The 19,515-nt window shown below is 45.2% G+C and overlaps 1 protein-coding gene across 1 annotated transcript in view; it reads left to right on the top strand.

The window, feature by feature from the left end:
* Positions 1-11,613, top strand: part of MUSK (muscle associated receptor tyrosine kinase) — a gene marked incomplete at both ends in the record, with an annotated part of 54,095 nt that extends 42,482 nt beyond the window's left edge. The window contains 6 exons of the mRNA XM_082335356.1: positions 585-673; positions 1,015-1,174; positions 2,428-2,617; positions 2,962-3,153; positions 8,681-8,829; positions 10,937-11,613. Coding sequence (XP_082191482.1) covers positions 585-673; positions 1,015-1,174; positions 2,428-2,617; positions 2,962-3,153; positions 8,681-8,829; positions 10,937-11,613 — 1,457 coding nt within the window. The remainder of the gene's footprint in view (positions 1-584; positions 674-1,014; positions 1,175-2,427; positions 2,618-2,961; positions 3,154-8,680; positions 8,830-10,936) is intronic.
* Between the last annotated feature and the right edge of the window lie 7,902 nt (positions 11,614-19,515).

Raw genomic sequence — 19,515 nt, 5'->3', positions numbered from 1 at the left:
ATGTGGTTTCCACACGTGCTGGAAACCATAGGCTGTTTCCAAACATTCAGTCTAAGAGGACAAGCATTGTAGAGAGGCAGGAAGGAGGGATACCACCGTGTGACTTTATGAATCCCAGCCTTCTGCTACCTACCCCAGGAGCTTGGGTGTCTTCCTGTTAGTGCCCCTGTAAGAGTGCAGGCTGGGAATCATGCAACCAGAGCTGCGATTTGCTGTCTGCCTTCGTTTGGCATGGGTGGCTTCACTGTGATTCTGCTCTGCACTTTCTGTGTGAAAGCGCTGTACACTGGATAGATGCAGTGCAACTGTTGCAGGCACATGGCCTGTTTTCTCAGTCTCAAAGAACTCCAGTTCTCTCTTTGGAGTTTTACCAGATTTGATCTTATGTATTGAGCTCAAAATCCATTTAAGTGCAAACAGGAGGCTAAGCAGTTCCTTGCCTGCAGTTGTCTGGTCCTTTTATGCACTTCTGTTGCTGATTGCCACATGCTCTCATGTAATGACACGAAGTTGACTCTTGTGAGTCCCTGCTGCAGGACATGGTCTGAGATGCCTTGACCCTATGTTTTTTCTTTTTTCCCCAGGGACTTGCTATAGCGGCAATGGCCAGTTTTACCAGGGCTGGGTCAACATCACAGCCTCTGGCATTCCCTGCCAGAAGTGGAGCGATCAGGTGCGCATCAGTGTGAGACTCACCAAACGGAGAGCCATGCTTGAGGTCTGCTTTTCCAAAGAGTTTCCCAGAGCCAGGCAGCCCAGTCCCAGAGGAAGGGCTGAGCAGGAGACAGGTTGCCTTCATTCTTGAGTTCACTGGTGTTTCACACCCTCTTCGTATTTTAATCTGCAAGTTCCTCTTCCTGTGGCAAGATGCGTTCTCTGTCATTCTGGCAGGCTACTGAAAAGCTGTTTTACCTCTGCCTTTCTTTCCTCCTTCATTTTGTTTGGTTTTGTTTTGCTAATACCAGCAGCAAAAATTATACTGAAACACTAATCCAATTTGTTTCCTCCCTCAAGGCTCCCCATTTGCACAGAAGGACTCCTCAGGTTTTCCCTGAGCTGTCTGATGCTGAGAATTACTGTCGCAATCCAGGAGGTGAGAATGAACGTCCCTGGTGCTACACAAAAGACCCATCCGTGATCTGGGAATACTGCAGCGTGTCTCCCTGTGGAGATGGTAGGCAACTGCAATTTATGATTTCTGCCACTGTGGTTGTTTTGGGGCCCTGCAAGGTGTTTGCATCCTGAGTGCTCACGGCCACACTGATCTGTTCTGTCTTCTGGATTCGGCCAGTCCTGGTTCTTCTCATAAATTCACTCAGCATCTTTAACCAGAGGTGTAACATGCACCTGAAAGATGGGAAAATGAAGATAGGCGAATTGAGCAACTTGCCCCAGATTATATTAAGGCCAAAGGATGAAATCAAATTTCCTGTGGTATTATGAGAAATGGATTTGCCACACTGTGTTTTGAGGAGAAGGCAGGGTTTCAGACATATTTGCCAAAGTGGTTTTGCTTCTGGCGATTTTTTCAATAATAAAAACCAATTCTAACTAAAAACAAATCTGAAAAAGATGGAAACTTCTTTGCTCTGTGGTGTTGAAACCAAACCTTTCTGTTATTTCTTGTTCGAATAACAGAACGATTTTTGAAATATATTTCATCCAAGATGCACAGTTTCTGGATCTCAGTGTTTGGAAATAAGACAATTCTGCTTACACAGAGAAGAGGGGTGCTGTGGACTTAAGGGAACACAAGTCAGTATCAGTTCATCTGGCCTTAAGAATAACGGTTTAAATTTCTTTCTGTTCTCAATCATTGCATGTACAGATTAAAATTTTCTAGAATGTCTCAGAAAGTACTCAGCAGGTGGCCACCTGAATATTTTTTTTTTCCCTAACAAAACAGCCAAATGTATTTTACACTAGTTTACCGTATTTGCCCCATAATGACACTAAGATGCAAATTGTTGGAGGTAAGGGGATATTTCAGGAAAGTATCGCTGTGTCCTTACTTGGTCTTTCCTCCCTGCAGATTCCTTTTAGGACACATGATACATTGTGGTCCACATTGTAGACCATTGATCTTTCCCACTGCAGACATTACTATATTTGAATACTGTTGAGACCATCAGATGTGATCTCCCATCTGCAACTCTTGCAAACATTCCTTACCAAAATTGCGTTTCCAGCTCAATGGGAACTGTGCCTTGGTCTTTACCAGATCCTGCGTTTTCACATTTGGCAAGCAGAAATGGGTTTCGCTTCCTGCAAATCAGGCTTCCCTAGTATTGTCCTCTCATGCAGTCATATGGTTGTATCTGTAATGTCGGTAATTCCCAGGACATCAGGCTGACTCCATAAATACCTCTTAGAGAAAGCCCTATGAACTAGCAGAGGCATAACCTTCTGATCTTGTTTGCATTACAGCATCGTTATCACTAGGAACAAGAAAACCAAATGGAGAGACTCCAAATCTCCCCCCTCCTCCTCCCTTTTCCCCTACGTACTCCATGACTGTTATCATCTCAATCATCTCCAGCTTTGCCCTGGTCGTGATCCTTGGCATTGTCACCCTGGTTTGCTGCCGTCGGCGAAAGCAGTGGAAAAACAAAAAAAGGTAAAAGCTCGGGACTTAATTCAAGGCAACAAATGCTGCTTTGAAAGAGGGCTTGCCTGTGACTGAGAGCATAGTCCTGCAAATGCCTGGTACTGGGGCAGCAGCCCTCCCTTTGCTTGTGGCAGCCCAGTGCAAGCTCTGGCTAGTCCCTGTGCCAGAGCAGAAGGTGGCCTCATGGCTGTTTTGGGGATAAGGCATGACACCTTGCTGCAAGGCTCTTTCAACAGCCCTGCTGCACCTCCCTTTTCCATCCTGGAAGAAACCAGCCCCGGTGGAGATGCAGATAGTTATCTCCTGGTTGGGGGATGTGCACACACTGACTGAAAACTGCTTCATCATTTCAGAGAGTCAGAGACACCGACGCTCACCACTCTGCCCTCCGAACTCCTCCTGGACCGGCTGCACCCCAACCCAATGTACCAGCGGATGCCCCTTCTCCTCAATCCGAAATTGCTCAGTCTGGAGTATCCCAGGAACAATATTGAATACGTGAGAGATATTGGGGAAGGAGCATTTGGGAGAGTCTTCCAAGCAAGGTAAGCTGCCTGAGTGTGAGTCCTCTCTATCTGGAAGTACCTGGGACAAATTGGCAATCGGGCAACTGCTTATCTGGGCACTGTAAATTCATTCACTCAAACCAAAATCAAATGCATGTGTACCAAATGGAACACTCAGGCCTGAATAATTGTTTCTGTGGTCTACTGCTTTCTGTTGATGTTTGTTAAACTTTTGTCACAAATGACTCTTCTGTTCTTCTCTCTAGTAGATGTAATGTTTTACTCACATACCAAAGTCTGGTGTAAAAGCTTAGCTAAATTTGTCATCATTGTTTTTGCCAAGAGTATTGCCTGTGACATGTGACCTATTGTGAAATTCTTGCATTTCCCAGTATTTGCAAATTGTCAGTGTTTGATGTCCTCCATTATAGCACCAGCACTGGCTGGTAATTGCCACAGAAGGCAATGCGTCGTGATACAGTTGGGTCCTGACCCAGTTTCCATTTGACTCAGTGGCAAAACCAAATGAAACGAAAAATCCCCTAAAAATCCAACCCACCTAGGCCAACAATTTTTTTTTTTTGTGTGTGTGTGTGTCCTTTAGTCACTCATTTTTTATTCTTGGAATTTGCAGCCATTGTTGCCTGTTTTAAATTTAAGGTATTAGATGAGATCCCAGTTCTGTTAAATCTCATGGGAGGTGAGATCATGCACTTCTTCAAATGTGAAAAATGTTTCACTGAAAAATCCAGAGATGAATCCAGTCCTGCTTAGACTGAGGTAGATGGAGGGTGTCTTGTTAGCCTTGGCAGAGTCCATAATTTCTGCAGGACAATCTTTGTCCAGTACTGGTCTCCTTGGAAAATCCCATCCCTAAATTCCTGAAAGAAAGTAGACTGTCCAGTTCCATGTTTACTCAGGATAGTTTTCTTTGTCTTTTACAGTTAGCAAGTCTGGGACGTGGCTGATTTTGTAGCTGTATCTGGAGTAGTGTATGATGACCTTAAAAAAAACAGGGGACTATCAGAGTCCTACCATAGGCCAAGACCTGCCTGGTAGAACTGCTCCCGTTGACTTCAAAGACAAAGGGCTCTCCTTGCAAAAAACAGTCATAATTGCAGACACTTTTAATGTTTATAGTTATGCTGTTGATGTCTCTGCTGGGAAATTAGTTACGTGCAGGTTAAATGTGTTAGAGCAGGGAAAGAGTTTCAATAGCTGTGATGGATTTTTTTCCTAATAAAGGGACGCATTTTTTCTAATGGAAGAAATGCAGGCTTACTTTTATTTAATACAGAGAGAGCTAAAAATAACAAAGTTCGAATGGTGCGCAGTGGGAAAATCACAGATGCTTAGCCTGTGATTGATGGTTAGCCTGGATGGCAAAGCCGAATGTGTCTGAGCTTGAATTGAGAACAAGGCTGTAGGAACTGTGCCACAGCTGTGCTCGGGCTGCCACACGCCAGCCAGCGCAGGGGCACAGGGCAGTCCTCATCCCAGCCTCAGCACAGCGCTTGGGATGCCCTGCCCGACGTCGCCTTCCTGCTCGCGTGGCGGGGGTCTTCACCACGCTGCGGGTACGCTGGTAGGGCAGGGGGTCTTCCTGCCAAGTGCTGCTTTGGCCCTGCCCTGGGAGCTCAAATATAATTTAGGTGCTGCAATGACCTTTCTAAGCTGGAAATGACTCTCACACACATCGAGCAGGACCTCTCAGAGGGCACTCAAATGTCACTAAAGTGCTGGGTTAAGCAAGTGCTAAAGTGGTGTAGAGGCCTTTTAAGTGGATTTCATCCACCCCAGTGCTGCAATTTCTTCTAATTAAACCTTTTTGCTATTGTCAGTGGAAACTGGGAGGAAAAGAGAAGGGAAAAAAAAAAAAAGCAACACATCTTCTTAGCCAGCATTTGCAAAGTGGAGAGTACCATACCCTGAGAAATGCCTGCTCTCTGTGGCTCAAGGAAGGAGCCACAGAAATATTGCTTCTGAGGGGCTTCCTTGTTTTTGCTAATATCTTTATCAAAAGTCCCTCCAAGGCCTTATATTTCCAGGGAACATTTAAACCACTGGCATTTCTGTGCACCGCTGGCAGATTAGCACAGACTACTGATCCAGTAGTACCAGCTGTGCATCCCTCCAGGTTACTGAAATTACCACAACTCAAATTGTTGCCTTCCCATCTCAGATGGATAAAATGTACTTGTCTACGTGTGTTAAATGGACATCTCGAGCTAAGTTTAGCAATCGTCTTACTTCTCCTGGTCTCATATTTCTCCCTCTCCCGTAAACATAGCTCTGTGCACAGTGCCAACGATGCTTTTGCCAGTTGGCTTGCTGTGAGTCCTGATTCAGTGTTTACTCACTCCTGGGTCAAGCAACATGTTAGGACAGGAAGCGTCTGGCTATCATTTACTAGCTTCTTCTGAAAGGCTGCCGTCTTCACTGGGGGCAGCTTCACACTGGAAAGGATGAGGAAGTAACCAGTTGCCCTAACACATGTCCTTAAAACAAGATTCAGGACCTGGCTCAGGTCTGTCCTGGCTGGGTTGTGATGGACGACTCAGGATCTTCTGCCCCTGGAAGGACCATGCTGGCCCCACATGCCACCAGAGCACCAGCCACATGCAGTTCAATGCAGACCAGTACGCAAATTGTCTCCCAGAGCTGGAGCTGTATAGTCCAGGCTAAGCCTGAAGCCCGGGATTGCCTAAAAGCCCAGATGTGGGGTCTTTGCTAGCAGGCCAGTGGACCCCCACTGCAAAGGCACAGCTCGTTGTCTCTGCAAGAGACAAAGCTATCCCTAAGGCTGGAGTTTCTCTGGCAGAAGTCTCCTCATGTTCTTTCCAAGTGTAAAGGGTGTTTATTTGACCTCCTGTCTGTCGCAAACATAGCTGAAAAACTGTGTGGATGTTAATTAAAAAAAAACCACATCAAAATGAGCCCCTGCCAATTCAGAGCACTCTCCTGCCCACATAAAAATTTCTCCAAAGGATAGGGTAAAGGTCGGTCTCCACCAGCCTCAGTAGATGTTAAAGGCATCATTTAATGATCTAACAGAAGCTACCCAGCTGTGATGCTGAGGAAGATGAGGGACAGGACACAATCTCAACTGCAGGTTCAAGCTGCTTCTAAGTGTTTTCACAGTTACTACTCTGGAAAGAAAACCTGACTGGAAACTTAAAGTTGGGCACTCTGAAGGTAGGGTCAGGGCAAAATCCCTAACTGCACCGCTGGTTAGTTCTTTGAATGGCAGGTACCTAAAAGCTAAATGCTGCCAGCATTGCACAAATCCATTGATGATGAAGAAGGTGAGGACAGCTGCTATCCATCCTGTGCGGAAAGAGTGGACATTTCTCCTGAGCATTTAGATAATCATGAGACAGGAAACCCAAGGTAATTTTTGCTGATGCTTCCCAGTTCTAGATGAAATTTACTTATTTTTCTAGAAAGCACTCCGCGTTCTGGCCCACTGCCTGAACTCTCCTGGTTCATTTCAGGAGCAGCAGCTTCCCATTGCTCCCCTGCAGATGTGCCCCTATCCCTTTGTGCAAGACTGTCTTCTGGGCACCAAAGGGGTCAACTTCAACAGCTCTCTGCCAAGAGCGCAAACAGAGTCTGTCTCCGTTCCAGATCAGTGTGATCTTCCCAGGTCTGCTAAGAACTGGGCTGAAGTAGCACATGAGTTACCAAGGGTGAAATTACTTGGTGTTGCCTGAAGGCCCATTAAAAGGCTATGTGGAGCTTAATCTCACTTGAGTTACCTTTAGGTTAGTTTACATTACATTACAGGATTTCAGTGAAGAGTAGATGGATGGGTGTATTTCAGGCTTTAGCCTGGGGTGAGTTTCTCTCTTGGAAGCATGCAAGATGGAGCTGTGCCTGCCCCTGCTTTGGCACTGCACTAGGTCCGCTAGCCAGTGATGAGTGGTAATCTACAATGAGGCTGTTTGGAAGAGATAAAGGCCCTCCACTTTTTACTTTTAAAAGCTTTACTAGTTTCTTCAGGCTGTTGCTGCTGACTTTCTCGAGCACTGAGATTAGACAGCAGCTGGTAGGTGCCGGTACTTCTCCCCTTCTACTAGACTGGAAACTTGCTGCCAGCACAGGGGAAAAAAGAAGACATTTTGCTGTAATGGAGGCAGTAGCAGACAAGCATGGAGTCTGCTCCTCTGCTCCGGCATGCTGGACCTCCTCGCCCCAATGTCTCAGCTGCGATCTGGCCACCTGTGAGATTCCTTTCTCGATGGGCACCCTGCCATCTTCTGACATTTGACATTTACAGCATCCAAGCGCAACTGTTGCAACTGCCATATGTCTGGAGTAGATGACAAGGAAACTGGAAGTTTGCTTTGGAAATCGGAACCTCCTCTCGGGGCTACTGAGGAGTAAAATAACCTGGCATTTGAGCAACGGGAGGGTAGTCGGGCTGGTGTAGTAACATGACACGTAAATGGGTGCCGCTCTCCATGGGCTCTGGCTGGCTACCTGTAAGGAGTGTGTTTTAACTGGAGGACCCCTGGGAAGAATTTGCATGAGCAACAAAATGCATGTCTGAGGTTTGAAGAGTGGAAAGTTACTCTTCTTTGGCCACAGCTACGCCTAAATCTTTGGCAAGCCCATCTAATTAAACTTGTTGAGGGTGCAGTGACCTGTGGCTAAGAAGACAAATGAGTCTGTGGTTGCTCTAAATCAGGAAGTTCTGTTTCCTATGTATATTTGTGTCTCTAAGCTCCAGCTAAACATTCACCAGTGTTGTAACACGGGTGTATTCATGCATTACCTTGTTCTTCAGACAGGGCACATGTACGCTTTGCCCCTTCTGTCCTGTCACCTGTTTCCACCAAACTTGCAGGAGCATAACTATTTCCTACACCTCAGCACCACAACATTAAATTCAGCTGAACTTAGCTAATGGGTTTATAACTTGTTGAATTACAGGCACACAAATGGCATATACACACAGAGAACAGTGGCAAAAGGCTATTTTCCTTACAAAACCAGGGGAACATACTTACTGTAATTGTTACTTTCACTCTAAATAGCCAGATGTACCAATGCCACCATTGTGCCAGGTATGGGACAAGAAGCAGCGAAAAGAAGTTCTTTCAACAATTTCTTATAAAATAGGTTTATTTTTAACTTGAGTAAACTCAGTCATTAGACCCCAAAAGCAAATTGTTTGGACTGAGGAATCCGTCCTGCCCTCCATAAAGTTTCTGATGTGACCTCTAGCCCAGGGAGAGGTTATTGCTTACCAACCTGTTATTTATTTATCTCTTTACCAATCATGGTAAAGAGTCTGTAAGCAGAAAGAGCAGTGATCAAAAAAAAGTTCTACTGGATTTAGTACCCCCTGAGCTAAATTAAATGTCTCTGTAGTATGCAATGCAGACATGCCGGAGTGGTGAAGATGGTCGTTCATGTTCCTTCAGTCGGTGCTGAGGCTTTCCACCTGTTTTCTTTTCTTTTCTTTTTTCTGTCAGCCTATCCTTTTGCAGCAGAAACAAAGACTACATTTGGTGTGCATGCATCCATCACTGATGCTTTCCTTTCTCCCCTCTCCCTGCAGGGCCCCAGGGCTGCTGCCATATGAGCCTTTCACAATGGTGGCAGTGAAAATGCTGAAGGAGGAAGCGTCCGCAGACATGCAGGCCGACTTTCAGAGGGAGGCAGCCCTCATGGCAGAATTTGACAATCCGAATATTGTCAAGCTTTTAGGTATCTGAATGAGGCGCTCATGTACAGGGTACCGCATTCTGCAAATCTGCTGTGGGGTGCAGGGGTGAACACACATGCAGGACCGGTGCTTCATGCTAATGGCAATGTTGGTCTCTTTTGCAAAGGAAAATGCCTCTTGCAAAAGAGGTGAGCTTTTCTATGTGCCACTGCATGGTCTGCTAAATTGTCCACCAGAAAAAGTCTCAAAATACAGGTCTGATGCTGTTGCCTTAACAGGACAGTACATCATAATAAACCCTCCTTATCCTGCATTCAGTATACTGTTGACCATCTTGCAGCCTAGCTCTGCTTCCAGTTTAATAACATTGGCATAGATGTCTTACAGGGAAGGCATGAGCTTCCTGGAGCTGTGATTTATTTTGTGAGTACTTAAAAAAACCAGGCACGAGTCTTGTTAGTTTTATGGGTCCCGCTTACTATTGTGATGTCTGAACACTCACCAGCATTAAAAAAACAAAATGAAACAAATAAACAAAAAAAGCTAACCGCAAAACGGTCTCTTCCTTCTCTTCCCAGCTGAAAGAAAACCCTGGTTTATTGGGTTTTTTAGAAAGTCTCAATGCCACAGCTTTGCTCATAAGGCATTCTTCTATGAAGAAAGCTGCCGGCCAAATTTCATTTCAGTAAATTTCACTTTTTGACTGAAATAGATGTTGCTAGCCACCTTCACTTGGCAATCCTGCTCTAAGTTGTTGTATGCAGATCTGATCCCTGTGAACAGGCAGCTGAGATCTTAATTTATTCAATAGGAAGCTCCACAAAATTTGGAAATAGATAAATCCCAGTTTGGGTAAAGCTGAGTTGATACATGTACTTTGGCTACAGAAAAGAAAAGCAGGAAATGCCCTTAACTCAAATAAACATTGTGTTTATTGTCAACACATTTTAGGTCAGGAGAAGGCAAAGGTACAGGAACAAACTAGTTTCACATTGTGGGGGTGTGGAGAAAACAGACACGTTGTTGAAGACAGCTTAGATGATAAAGCTCTCACAGACACTCCTCATACTTGTCAGATCCTGATTTTATCACACTGGGAGCAGCTCTCTGTTTTTCCTCAAAGATTCAAGTGTTAGGTCATCAACAAGAATTTCAGATTTCACAATAAGTTGGATCACCAATTGCTAAATGATGGCCCTAAGAAAGCAAAACACATACGTTTTAAATAATGGCTTTTGCTGGTTGGCAATTTAATAATAGGCATACAAATATTTTTGCTGTATCACTGTATGCTCAGTAAAACTGGTGGGAGTGGTGTCCTGTACCCCAGGGTACAGATTTGCCACATCTGATAGATGCAGAACCTAGTCCCACTGAAGCCCTACACCAGCTTTACTGGGGCCCAGCATGTGCCCTTTGGTGGGACTAGGTTCTGCATCTATCAGATGTGGCAAATCTCTCCTTTCTGATGCCTGTTTTTTCTCTGTCTTTCTTTCATTTTTGAGTATCTGTCATGCCAAAAGTAGTTTCTTCAACCAACATTTTTTGCATGAGCTGTTTAAAAAAAAGAGAAATCCAGAAAAGATTGTAGTGGGAGCGTCTTTGCATTTCAAGTATCCCACCGAACACTTGAACATGCCCCTTGTGATTACTCCTGAAGTCTTCTGGCATATGTGTAGCCCCTACACTCATATCAGTGTAAGTACAATAATTACTACAAACAAAGGAACTAAAAAATACTGTGATCAGAACTATAAAGGTTACTTCCTGAAAGTATGTCCTTACAATTGCACCTGGGAAGAGGCAATACTTCTGTAAATGCCAACTTAAGCAAGGTTGGGCTCTTAATTAAACAGAACTCCAAAAGTGTATCTTTTTCTTGGGATATCCAGACAAGTCAGACAACTGCATGACTTGTTAGCATCTCGCACAGAGCTCAGCATTAGATCCCTGGTGAAGGAGCTTCAAAGACACAAAGGGATGCACACAAACTTCATGGTATTTGTATGCTTCACCTTTCTCTCTGTCTCTTCATGCATTGTTGAAAGTCTCCCCTTCGTGTAAGTATTTTTGGACTTTTTTGGTTTTGCACAACAGAACCCTCTTTGCTACCCAAATGACCTGTGTGGTGCATCTATCTTCTTCCAGGTGTGTGTGCTGTTGGGAAACCTATGTGCCTGCTATTCGAGTACATGGCCTATGGGGATCTCAACGAGTACCTGCGTGACCGCTCGCCCCGCAACCTCTGCAGCCTGGTGCACAGTAGCCTGGACACACGGATCTGCCTCCCCAGCCCCCTGACTCTGTGCTGCACCAGCCAGCTCTGCATTGCCAAGCAGGTGGCTGCCGGCATGGCATACCTCTCTGAGCGCAAGTTTGTTCACCGGGATTTGGCTACCAGGAACTGCCTCGTGGGGGAGAACATGGTGGTCAAAATTGCCGATTTTGGTCTCTCGAGGAACATGTATTCGGCCGACTATTACAAAGCGAATGAGAATGATGCCATCCCCATCCGCTGGATGCCGCCTGAGTCCATTTTCTACAACCGCTACACCACAGAGTCTGACGTGTGGGCCTATGGGGTGGTGCTGTGGGAGATCTTCTCCTATGGCATGCAGCCCTACTACGGGATGGCTCATGAGGAGGTCATCTACTATGTGAGGGATGGGAACGTGCTCCCCTGCCCGGACAATTGTCCCCTGGAGCTCTACAACCTGATGCGCCTCTGCTGGAGCAAGCTGCCTGCTGACCGGCCAGGCTTCGCCAGCATCCACCGCATCTTGGAGCGCATGTATGAGAGGGCCGTGGCCACCCCATCGGTCTGAGGGATGTGCCCAGGGGGTCCCCTGTGTCCACCTGTCCATCCAGACTGACTCAGACCAGCCCATGGGCTCCCATGCGGTGGCTCCACGCAAAGCCCTGCTTTAGGGAGAGGAGAAACAGCTTGTTCCTCTGGCAAGCAAGAAGTGTGGACTGTACTACCCTATGGTGGGCTATACCTCCTTGAGTGGGACTATAAGTCCCAAATGACACGGCTGACCCCTGGCCACCAAGCCTGGACTCCTTGGGTTGGCAAGGGTGTGGGCCTTGTTAACTCAGTACCTATATTAGACATTTCCAGGATCACAGAGTTCCCCAGCGAAAGCAAACCAACATTTCGCTGGTGGCACTTCCCCTCCTAACAGGTCCCTCCATGTCCTTCTGCATTTATACTCTTGGCTTTTACCTTTTTCTTCCCTTCCTCATATATTTTCAAGTATTATTTAAAAAACAAAAAAGATTGCAGAATTCAATCTTTTTGGGGATACTTTTTACTATTTTATTTTTGTGTACTCACCTGCTTTTGTAGAAAAAGGATGCTTCTGAAGCCATAGGCCACTTTCTTTTTCCTTTTAACTTCCACCTCCTCTTTGACACTCATGAACATAACATTGACAGAGTCAAAACAGGAGCCTGCAGGACCACCGGCACCCACCTGCATCTCATGTTACACGGATGAGCAAACTCCTGTCAAGCACAGAGCCTTACATTTTCAAAAGTAGGGAGTCCACAGTGAGGTTCATCTGATGTTTGTTAAGATCTCACCCAAAAGCTTGCCTCAAACATTGCAGCCCATCTTTCCTGCCTTCCCTTGCAACAAAGCCATTTGGTGCTAAGGGAGAAATTCAGCCCAAAGGTCTGGTAGGTCTCCAAGGTGTATTTATTTGCTTCTGCCTGCAGTATGGTCCTCGCTGTGCCGAGAGCAGGGAGAAACACAGCCCCTCTTGCAGAAATGTGGGAGGTTATGTTACTTATTTCTTTCTTTTTCCTATCCTATCTTTGCCTCCTGTTTCTGGTTTTCCTTTCCTGACAGCAGCTCCTAACCCCTATGAGCCCCACTGAAACGTTTGCTGGCCACCTTCCTTTGTGCTGCAGTTTGCAGGCACAGAAGTGAGGAAGGTGTATGCCTGCCAGACCTTCAGAGACAACCTGCCAGTTAGGAGAAGGTGGAAAAATGGGAAGTTCGCACTGCATACGAAGTGTTGCAGACTGTCCATCTGCAGGGTGAAGATGAGGCTGCCTCAGTTACACATGGTCCACAGCCCCCCTCCAAACACCAAATGTCATTCCTCTACTAAAAGTTCTCCAAATTGTAATGGATACTTCAGTGCAGAGAAATTGTGTTCTGCTGAGGATGGGTTTTACCTTTTAGTTTCTTGGGCGGTGAGGAGCAGTTGTCCCAGAGCCTCATCACTGATATGAAATACAGCCAGAGCCAGGGATGTGCATTATCCCCGCAGAGCAGGAGCACCAGCAAGTGAGTGGTCAGTGTGCCTTCCGTAACTGGGACACACTGGTTGAGTCTAGCCAAGAAACAGCACTGGAGAGCAGCCATCTGTATGGCTACCTGGAGTAGCCTTGGTTTCTGAAAAGTAAGCCTGGAGAGCTCTGCCAACCATTATGAAGAAAAAAACTGGAAAGCACATACGTTCCTCTGCTATTTTCGTGTAATATGTGAGATAATCTCTGCTACATCATAACTTTATTTTCTTTTTTTTTTTTTTTTTCCTTTTAAATAGCCATAGTTCATTCTGGTTGTGGCCACAAGAGCATAGTTTAGTGTTTTCAGACCACTGGTGTCAATTTCACTTGAAGCAAATTGCTCGCTGCTGCCCAAGACAGTGGGAAGGAAGAGAAAGCTCTCCTTGGGCTGCAAAACATTGAAATGCTAAAAATGCTTGGATATCTGCACAGTAAGCACAAAATGACCAGTGCTGTCTTACTCATTTAGCAGTCCTGCCATCATGCTACTATGACACAACAGTTTACTGAGGTCTGGATGCTAAAAAAAACCCTCGAGAACCCCAAAGCCCTCAATTTAAATAAAATAATTACTGGAGATCCTTACATAGCTCCTGTTACCACATTATGACCACCTCACAGTCCTCAGCATTAAATTCCGCTAGGTTTTGTCAGCTGTCCTCCCTGCTCTGCAGTGACGGGGTAAGGAGATGAGTCTGGAGGGATGGGGGTGAGCTGCATCCCCAGCTGAGCAGAGGCGCCTGCAGCCTCTGCCGAGCTGATCCCCAGTGCACAGCCCAGCAGCTGCTCCATCACTGTAATGGAGGGTGCAAACTCAAGAGCCTTGCAGTGCTCGCAGCAGCAGGGGTTTTGTCACTCTCTTTAGAGAGGGCAGGGTCAAACCTTGTATGTGGGTAGCAGTGTGGGTCCAGGTACCCAGCACCTCCTCCTAATCTGGAAAGTATCTTACACCAAGCAAAGGGCGCAAGAACAGGTTGTAAAACCTGCACCATGTGCTAACATGAACAAACACACCCATTTACAGTTCGAAGGACTGTCTATCTGTGTTCTAGTATCCCAGCACTGGCTTCAGTCGCTTGCTCCCCATTTCCCCCACCTAGACTGCTTTGAAACCATGATCACAGTTTTATTCTTGTTTTCATGTGGGATGAAGTTAGATGCCTGTAATGTCACGTGCTATGAAGTTTCCCTCACTTTCTTTGTGAAAGAAGGACTCCCACAAACTCAGAAGGGTAGCCCTTTTCATTGCACTTTCCTAACCCAAATCCTTCTCTCAGTGACCCCATGTTCAGGTCAAGGTGGGCCTGCAGTTATAAAAGAGTGGAAAATTTGTTTTTCTTTGTCCAGCATTCCAGCCTTTGCATTATAAGCATGCACTGAATTGTGTGGTAGTGACTGACTGCAGGTCGGGATGGAAAATGCTTGGTGCCTTATAAGAGGAAAGAGATCATTTCAAGACTGACTCACAGAGAAGCTCCCAGCAGCACGCTCTCCAAGGATAATAATCGCTTCTGCGTTGCAATCCAGCAGGAGGGCTTAGCACCTAAAAGGTGATGTCCTTTGAGGATTAAATGGTAGACAGACCTTCTGCTGCCTTGGCGTGTAGCTGGATTTTACCCTGAGAGTTTCCTCCTGTTGTACACTTTTCAGCTTGCTAGAAGCTGGAGGTTGAATTGCTTTAATGATTTGCCTTCTTTCACAGCTGTCTTTTCTCCTTCCTTTGTTTGAGACTTCTGCTTTCTTCTATGTATGTTATACAGTGTGCTACTGCAGAGACTTCTAGACTTTCTGTATAACTATCACATAAGTCAAATTATTTTGAACAGGAGTAAAAAAGGGGTTGTGAGAGAGTAGAAAAGAAAGGAAAATTTGTTACTCAAAAAGTTGTTTGGAAACAAAAATATTTTGCAGTCTCTGGTTTGGATTTATAATTCATGCAGGGAAAGAGGAATGAACCAAAAATGAGGATTTTTGGTGCTTTGGTTCCCATTCCCACTGATGGCAGAGGGAGCCTTGCAGTCAGTGGCACTGGATGAGAATCCTGAGGAGAAGAGGATTTGCAGCACGTTTGACGTACCCATTCCCTCTGCCAGTGCCCTGCCTAGAGCATTTGCAGTGTATATATGGCTTTAACGTGGATGACATATTGTGAAATCTGATTAACCAAACAGCACAGAAATCCTCTCATGTTTCTGTGACTCTATTTAACAGTTGAATTTAAAATGCATATTAAAAGCATAAATTCCATAACTGATTGGACACCGCCTGCAACATGATCAAATTTGGTTTAGAGGAATTGCTTCTGAAACATATTGTGGACTAAATTTAACTGTCTGCTCTCATTTCTCCAAGGGTATATAATAATTATTCTGTGGTTGTTTGTTATACATTTCATGAATGATGGTTTTGAAAGACATCCCAAGCAGAGATGTACATTTCTCATCCCAACCTGTGTAACTCATGTGTGCAATATTTTATAAAATAAAGAGATATCAGAAAAGGATAATACTAATTCTGATCTCTCTGTTCTCTTCCTCCTCCAGCACTGGATTTGTTTTTGAAAATGGATGCATTTGATTTTATTGAAACAGCTTTATTACTGCTTTAATATCACAGTGGTTATACTGTCGGCAATTGCAGTTATAAGTTAGCCCATTATGTGTGCTCAAAGGCACGTTGTTTTGGTGGGTTAAATTGGGTGCTATGGGAACACATGAAGAGACTATAGACTGACTGAGATGCTTCAAATGAAGAAGCCAGTCAGGTTTCTCTGGAGGAGGCCATTTTGCAGGACGGTGTCCAGGTCAGAGCAGGAGAGTGCTGGGCTCTCAGCATGACGAGTCCCTTTCCTGACATTAAAGATGCAGGAAGAAGAGAAAGGAGGATGTTCTTTTGCATTGGAGTCCCTTGACCACTTTCCCAGTGTGAAAGATGTCTCATGTAGATGGGAACGACATCTGCCGCCCTCCCAGTTTCTGCTGGCATTTGTGCCTGGATTCTGACCTCACACCTAGATGTGCTGGGAATTAAAGTGTGGTATAAAATCAAAAGGGAATTGAGTTTGCTGTCTGTAGAACACAGCTGAGAAAAGTTTGTCACTGATGGGTTTATCTAAAAAGTCATAACTCCTTCTGCACATGATTCTTGAACATGAACTCATTCAGTAAGTCTATGGGAATTTTAACAATTTTAAAATTCATTGCAAGTATTTGACAATCAGAACTGGGAAGTAAAACCAGACTTGCTGACTGCCATTAGCCAGGCAAACCATGAAGTACATTCCTTCTTTTTTTTTTCTTTTGTGCAAATACGATGTAAAATGTTTTCTGCAAATAGTCTTGCTTGAAATCTTATAAAAAATGTGTTTTGTAAATATTACCCTCACTGAGAAAGTCAATCATGAACTAGGAAAATAGTTAATTTTTTGTCCTTTCAATTGGGGTGAATCATATTAAAAGGCCTGGCTCTTACATGCCAAGTTTTTTCAAGGCACAAGGAGAAGTGGGAGCCTTATTTCCCATCACAAAACCAAGTGGTTTTTGAATCTTTGGAGATGCGTTATTTTTTTAGCCTGGGCTAAACGGTTGACCCTATGACAGAACCTGTCATCTTCAGCAGTGCGATTTCTGCCAGGCACCCCTCCCTCCAACGCCCCTCTGTGATCACCTGAACTGGGCAGCACAAGCAGACGTCCCCAGCATCATGAGTCACCCTGAGTATTTTGGGTAGCACAGCGGTAACGTCCGCCATCCTGCGTCAGGCAATGAGACTAACATGTGGCCGGGGAGAGCAGAAGCATGTAATGGCTTATTTCATTTTCCTTGGATTTTATTTGTGTTCTCATGAATGCATATGCCTGTGTTTGTGTGTGTGTATGGGAACGGGCAGCGTGAGGAAGCACGCTTTGTGCAGGGGGAGAAAGAGCTTTCAGTCATCCCTCTGTGCAAATTTCTCAGTGTCTTTCGAAACCTTCACTTCACCCATTTCCATTCTTCTTATCTTCAGCTGGAAGTAACGACATCTCGCTTCCTCAAAGGAAACTTGAGGTCCTAAGAAGCCTTTGCAAAGTGTCTGACATCACGATGGCATGGGAGCTGCTGCCCCTCCCTGCTGCTAGTGTGGAGCTCTGAAGTAAACGCAAAACTGCTTTGCATATTTCATAAAGAAATCGGAGGCTGTCAGTGGTTCTCAGATGCAGGACTAGGATCTTTTTCTTATTAGCAAGAAGAAGAAAAGGGGGAAAAAGAAGAAAAATCCTGTCAATTTACCAACCCCACCAAAGACATAGTACCTGCCATAATAATGTCATGGATGTTGTTCAAGTTTTTCAACCTTAGGAGAGAAAAATACACACTTGTTCACTGGAAAATCTGTAGAAACTCACTTTTTTATACAGTCTTGCTGTATGTAGTCAAGAGCATTCCCTAGAGGCAGGTCTCCGTACTGGCAGTACAGTGGCCAGGTGTAACTGTATAAAGGGTAATATCTAAGGAGCTCAAAGCTGCCGCTAAAGCCAGTATCTACGATTTTCTTCAACACAGGAGGTGGTAGTCCGAAGTGAAGGTAGTACTTCATACCACTGACATATTTCTGTGCTAACACAGCATCTTCTAGAGTCCCGCAAGTTTAGGATTAGAGTAAATAAGAGTTTCGTCAGCAACTGAGAGACAGGTTGTTTTATGACAGATTTGGACTAACACGCAATCAATTAATTAATTGACTACATTTATTAAAGAAATATTTTTTTCTGTCTGCTCTCATGCTTTAAATCTCATGCCGTTTATAGGCCAATGTGTTTACTTTGACTCTGAGATAAGCACACTATACATTTCTACTGGGCATGAGTGAACATGTTGAGGCACTTGTATGTTTATTTGCCCTCCCCCATGGCTCTTATGTAAAAGAGATGTTACAGCTTGGGAGTTTATATAGGCTAGCAAACTTTTATGTAAACAAACAACTTAATGGAAGAGGGCATCTGTGCAGAAACGAGGAGCGCCAGATAAATGAATGGGGGTTATTCACTCTCTGGATGGTGAGCTCATGGTGTGCTAAATTTAACTCCTTATTTAAAGCGGTGCTAACTTCACAGCAGCGACACTAGAGAACAGGCGGGCTTTGGTTACGGTGAAGACAGGGAACTTCCCGTGGCTGGCTGGGAGCAGGCAGGATGACACAGGATCTCTGCGTGGAAAGGGCAGCAGGGAACGGGGCGTTCCTCACTGGAGGAGCATGCCATTTTCCCAAGGGATGCAATACCAGGTGCGCTCACTCGTGTGCTGGATTCACTCAGATTTGGCTGGGATTTACTCCCAGTGCCTTTGCTATTGTTCCTCCTGTTCTGGAGCACAGTGAACTGTCTTGGTGCTCCAAAACCTGGCACTCACCACGCCTTGTGATCTCCTCAAGCAAAGCAACAGGACAGCCCTGCTCCCTTCCCACCTCCCTTCCTCCCAGCTCTGCATCGTGTTCATCTGACCGCAGGGTCCAGGCAGGTGCGTGTCTGTGGAGAGGGGCAGTGCAAACAAGGTGCATGTTTCCACAACTCTTATGGCGGCAAAAAGGGATGTTGGCTGCGTGGCCGCTGCACAGCTCGGCGCTACCCCTGCCCCGGGCAGGTACTCGACATGTGATATGGCTGCAAGTCTCCGTGGGGCTGGGAGGCTGCGCCTTGTTTAGAAAGAGATCCTGGCGAGGACTGTACAAAATGTTCAGATCAAAACCTCCAGCAATGCGAAGCCACTTGGATTTGGGTGTCGTTACTCGCCCTGATGAGGTTTGCTAAGAGGATCTGCGAGCTGCTAGGCTGCTGCTCGGCTCCATTTCAAGAGAAACTGGCCTGATTTATAGCTTGGCGTCAGTAGCAGATCGCCGTCCAACAGTTGTGGATTGGCAGGGGAACGGACAAGATGACTTGGTATTGGTATGTCTTTCATGTGAGATCTTCAAGTCAATAGCAAAGCGTGCTAATGATCTGTCCTAGGATTAATCTAGGATGTGAAAAATTGTGAAATACTCTCTGGGCACCAGGTGGCACCTGTCTAGACAAAACAATAAAGTTTTTGGCCAGTCTATTTTACTGTGTAACACACCGTATGCAGACACGACACTATGATACTTACACACTGTGCTGAACAGCGTTGCTGTCTCTTTTGCAAATGAGGTGCACTATTTCCCCGAGTGTGCAGGGCAGGAGAGTATTGGATTTGGCTTGCATGAGATAAATCCTGTCAATGAAAGGGGGACACTACCTATTTGGAAGCGTAGCCTGACTCAGCAAGACTTGCACAAATATTTTTCTTGGAGAGCTACCATACAGTCAAGTAGCTGCTACTACACATTTGCCCTTTTATGCCACTCCAGACAAAGGATTATCTGTTAGCAAGAAGATTTTAAAAATAACTTGAGATAAAATATTAGATTAA

Source organism: Platalea leucorodia (genome assembly GCF_965183815.1).
Source record: "Platalea leucorodia genome assembly, chromosome: Z".
Taxonomy (NCBI): domain Eukaryota; kingdom Metazoa; phylum Chordata; class Aves; order Pelecaniformes; family Threskiornithidae; genus Platalea; species Platalea leucorodia.
Note: the sequence above shows the minus strand (reverse complement) of the source record. Positions and strands in the feature narration are given on the sequence as shown.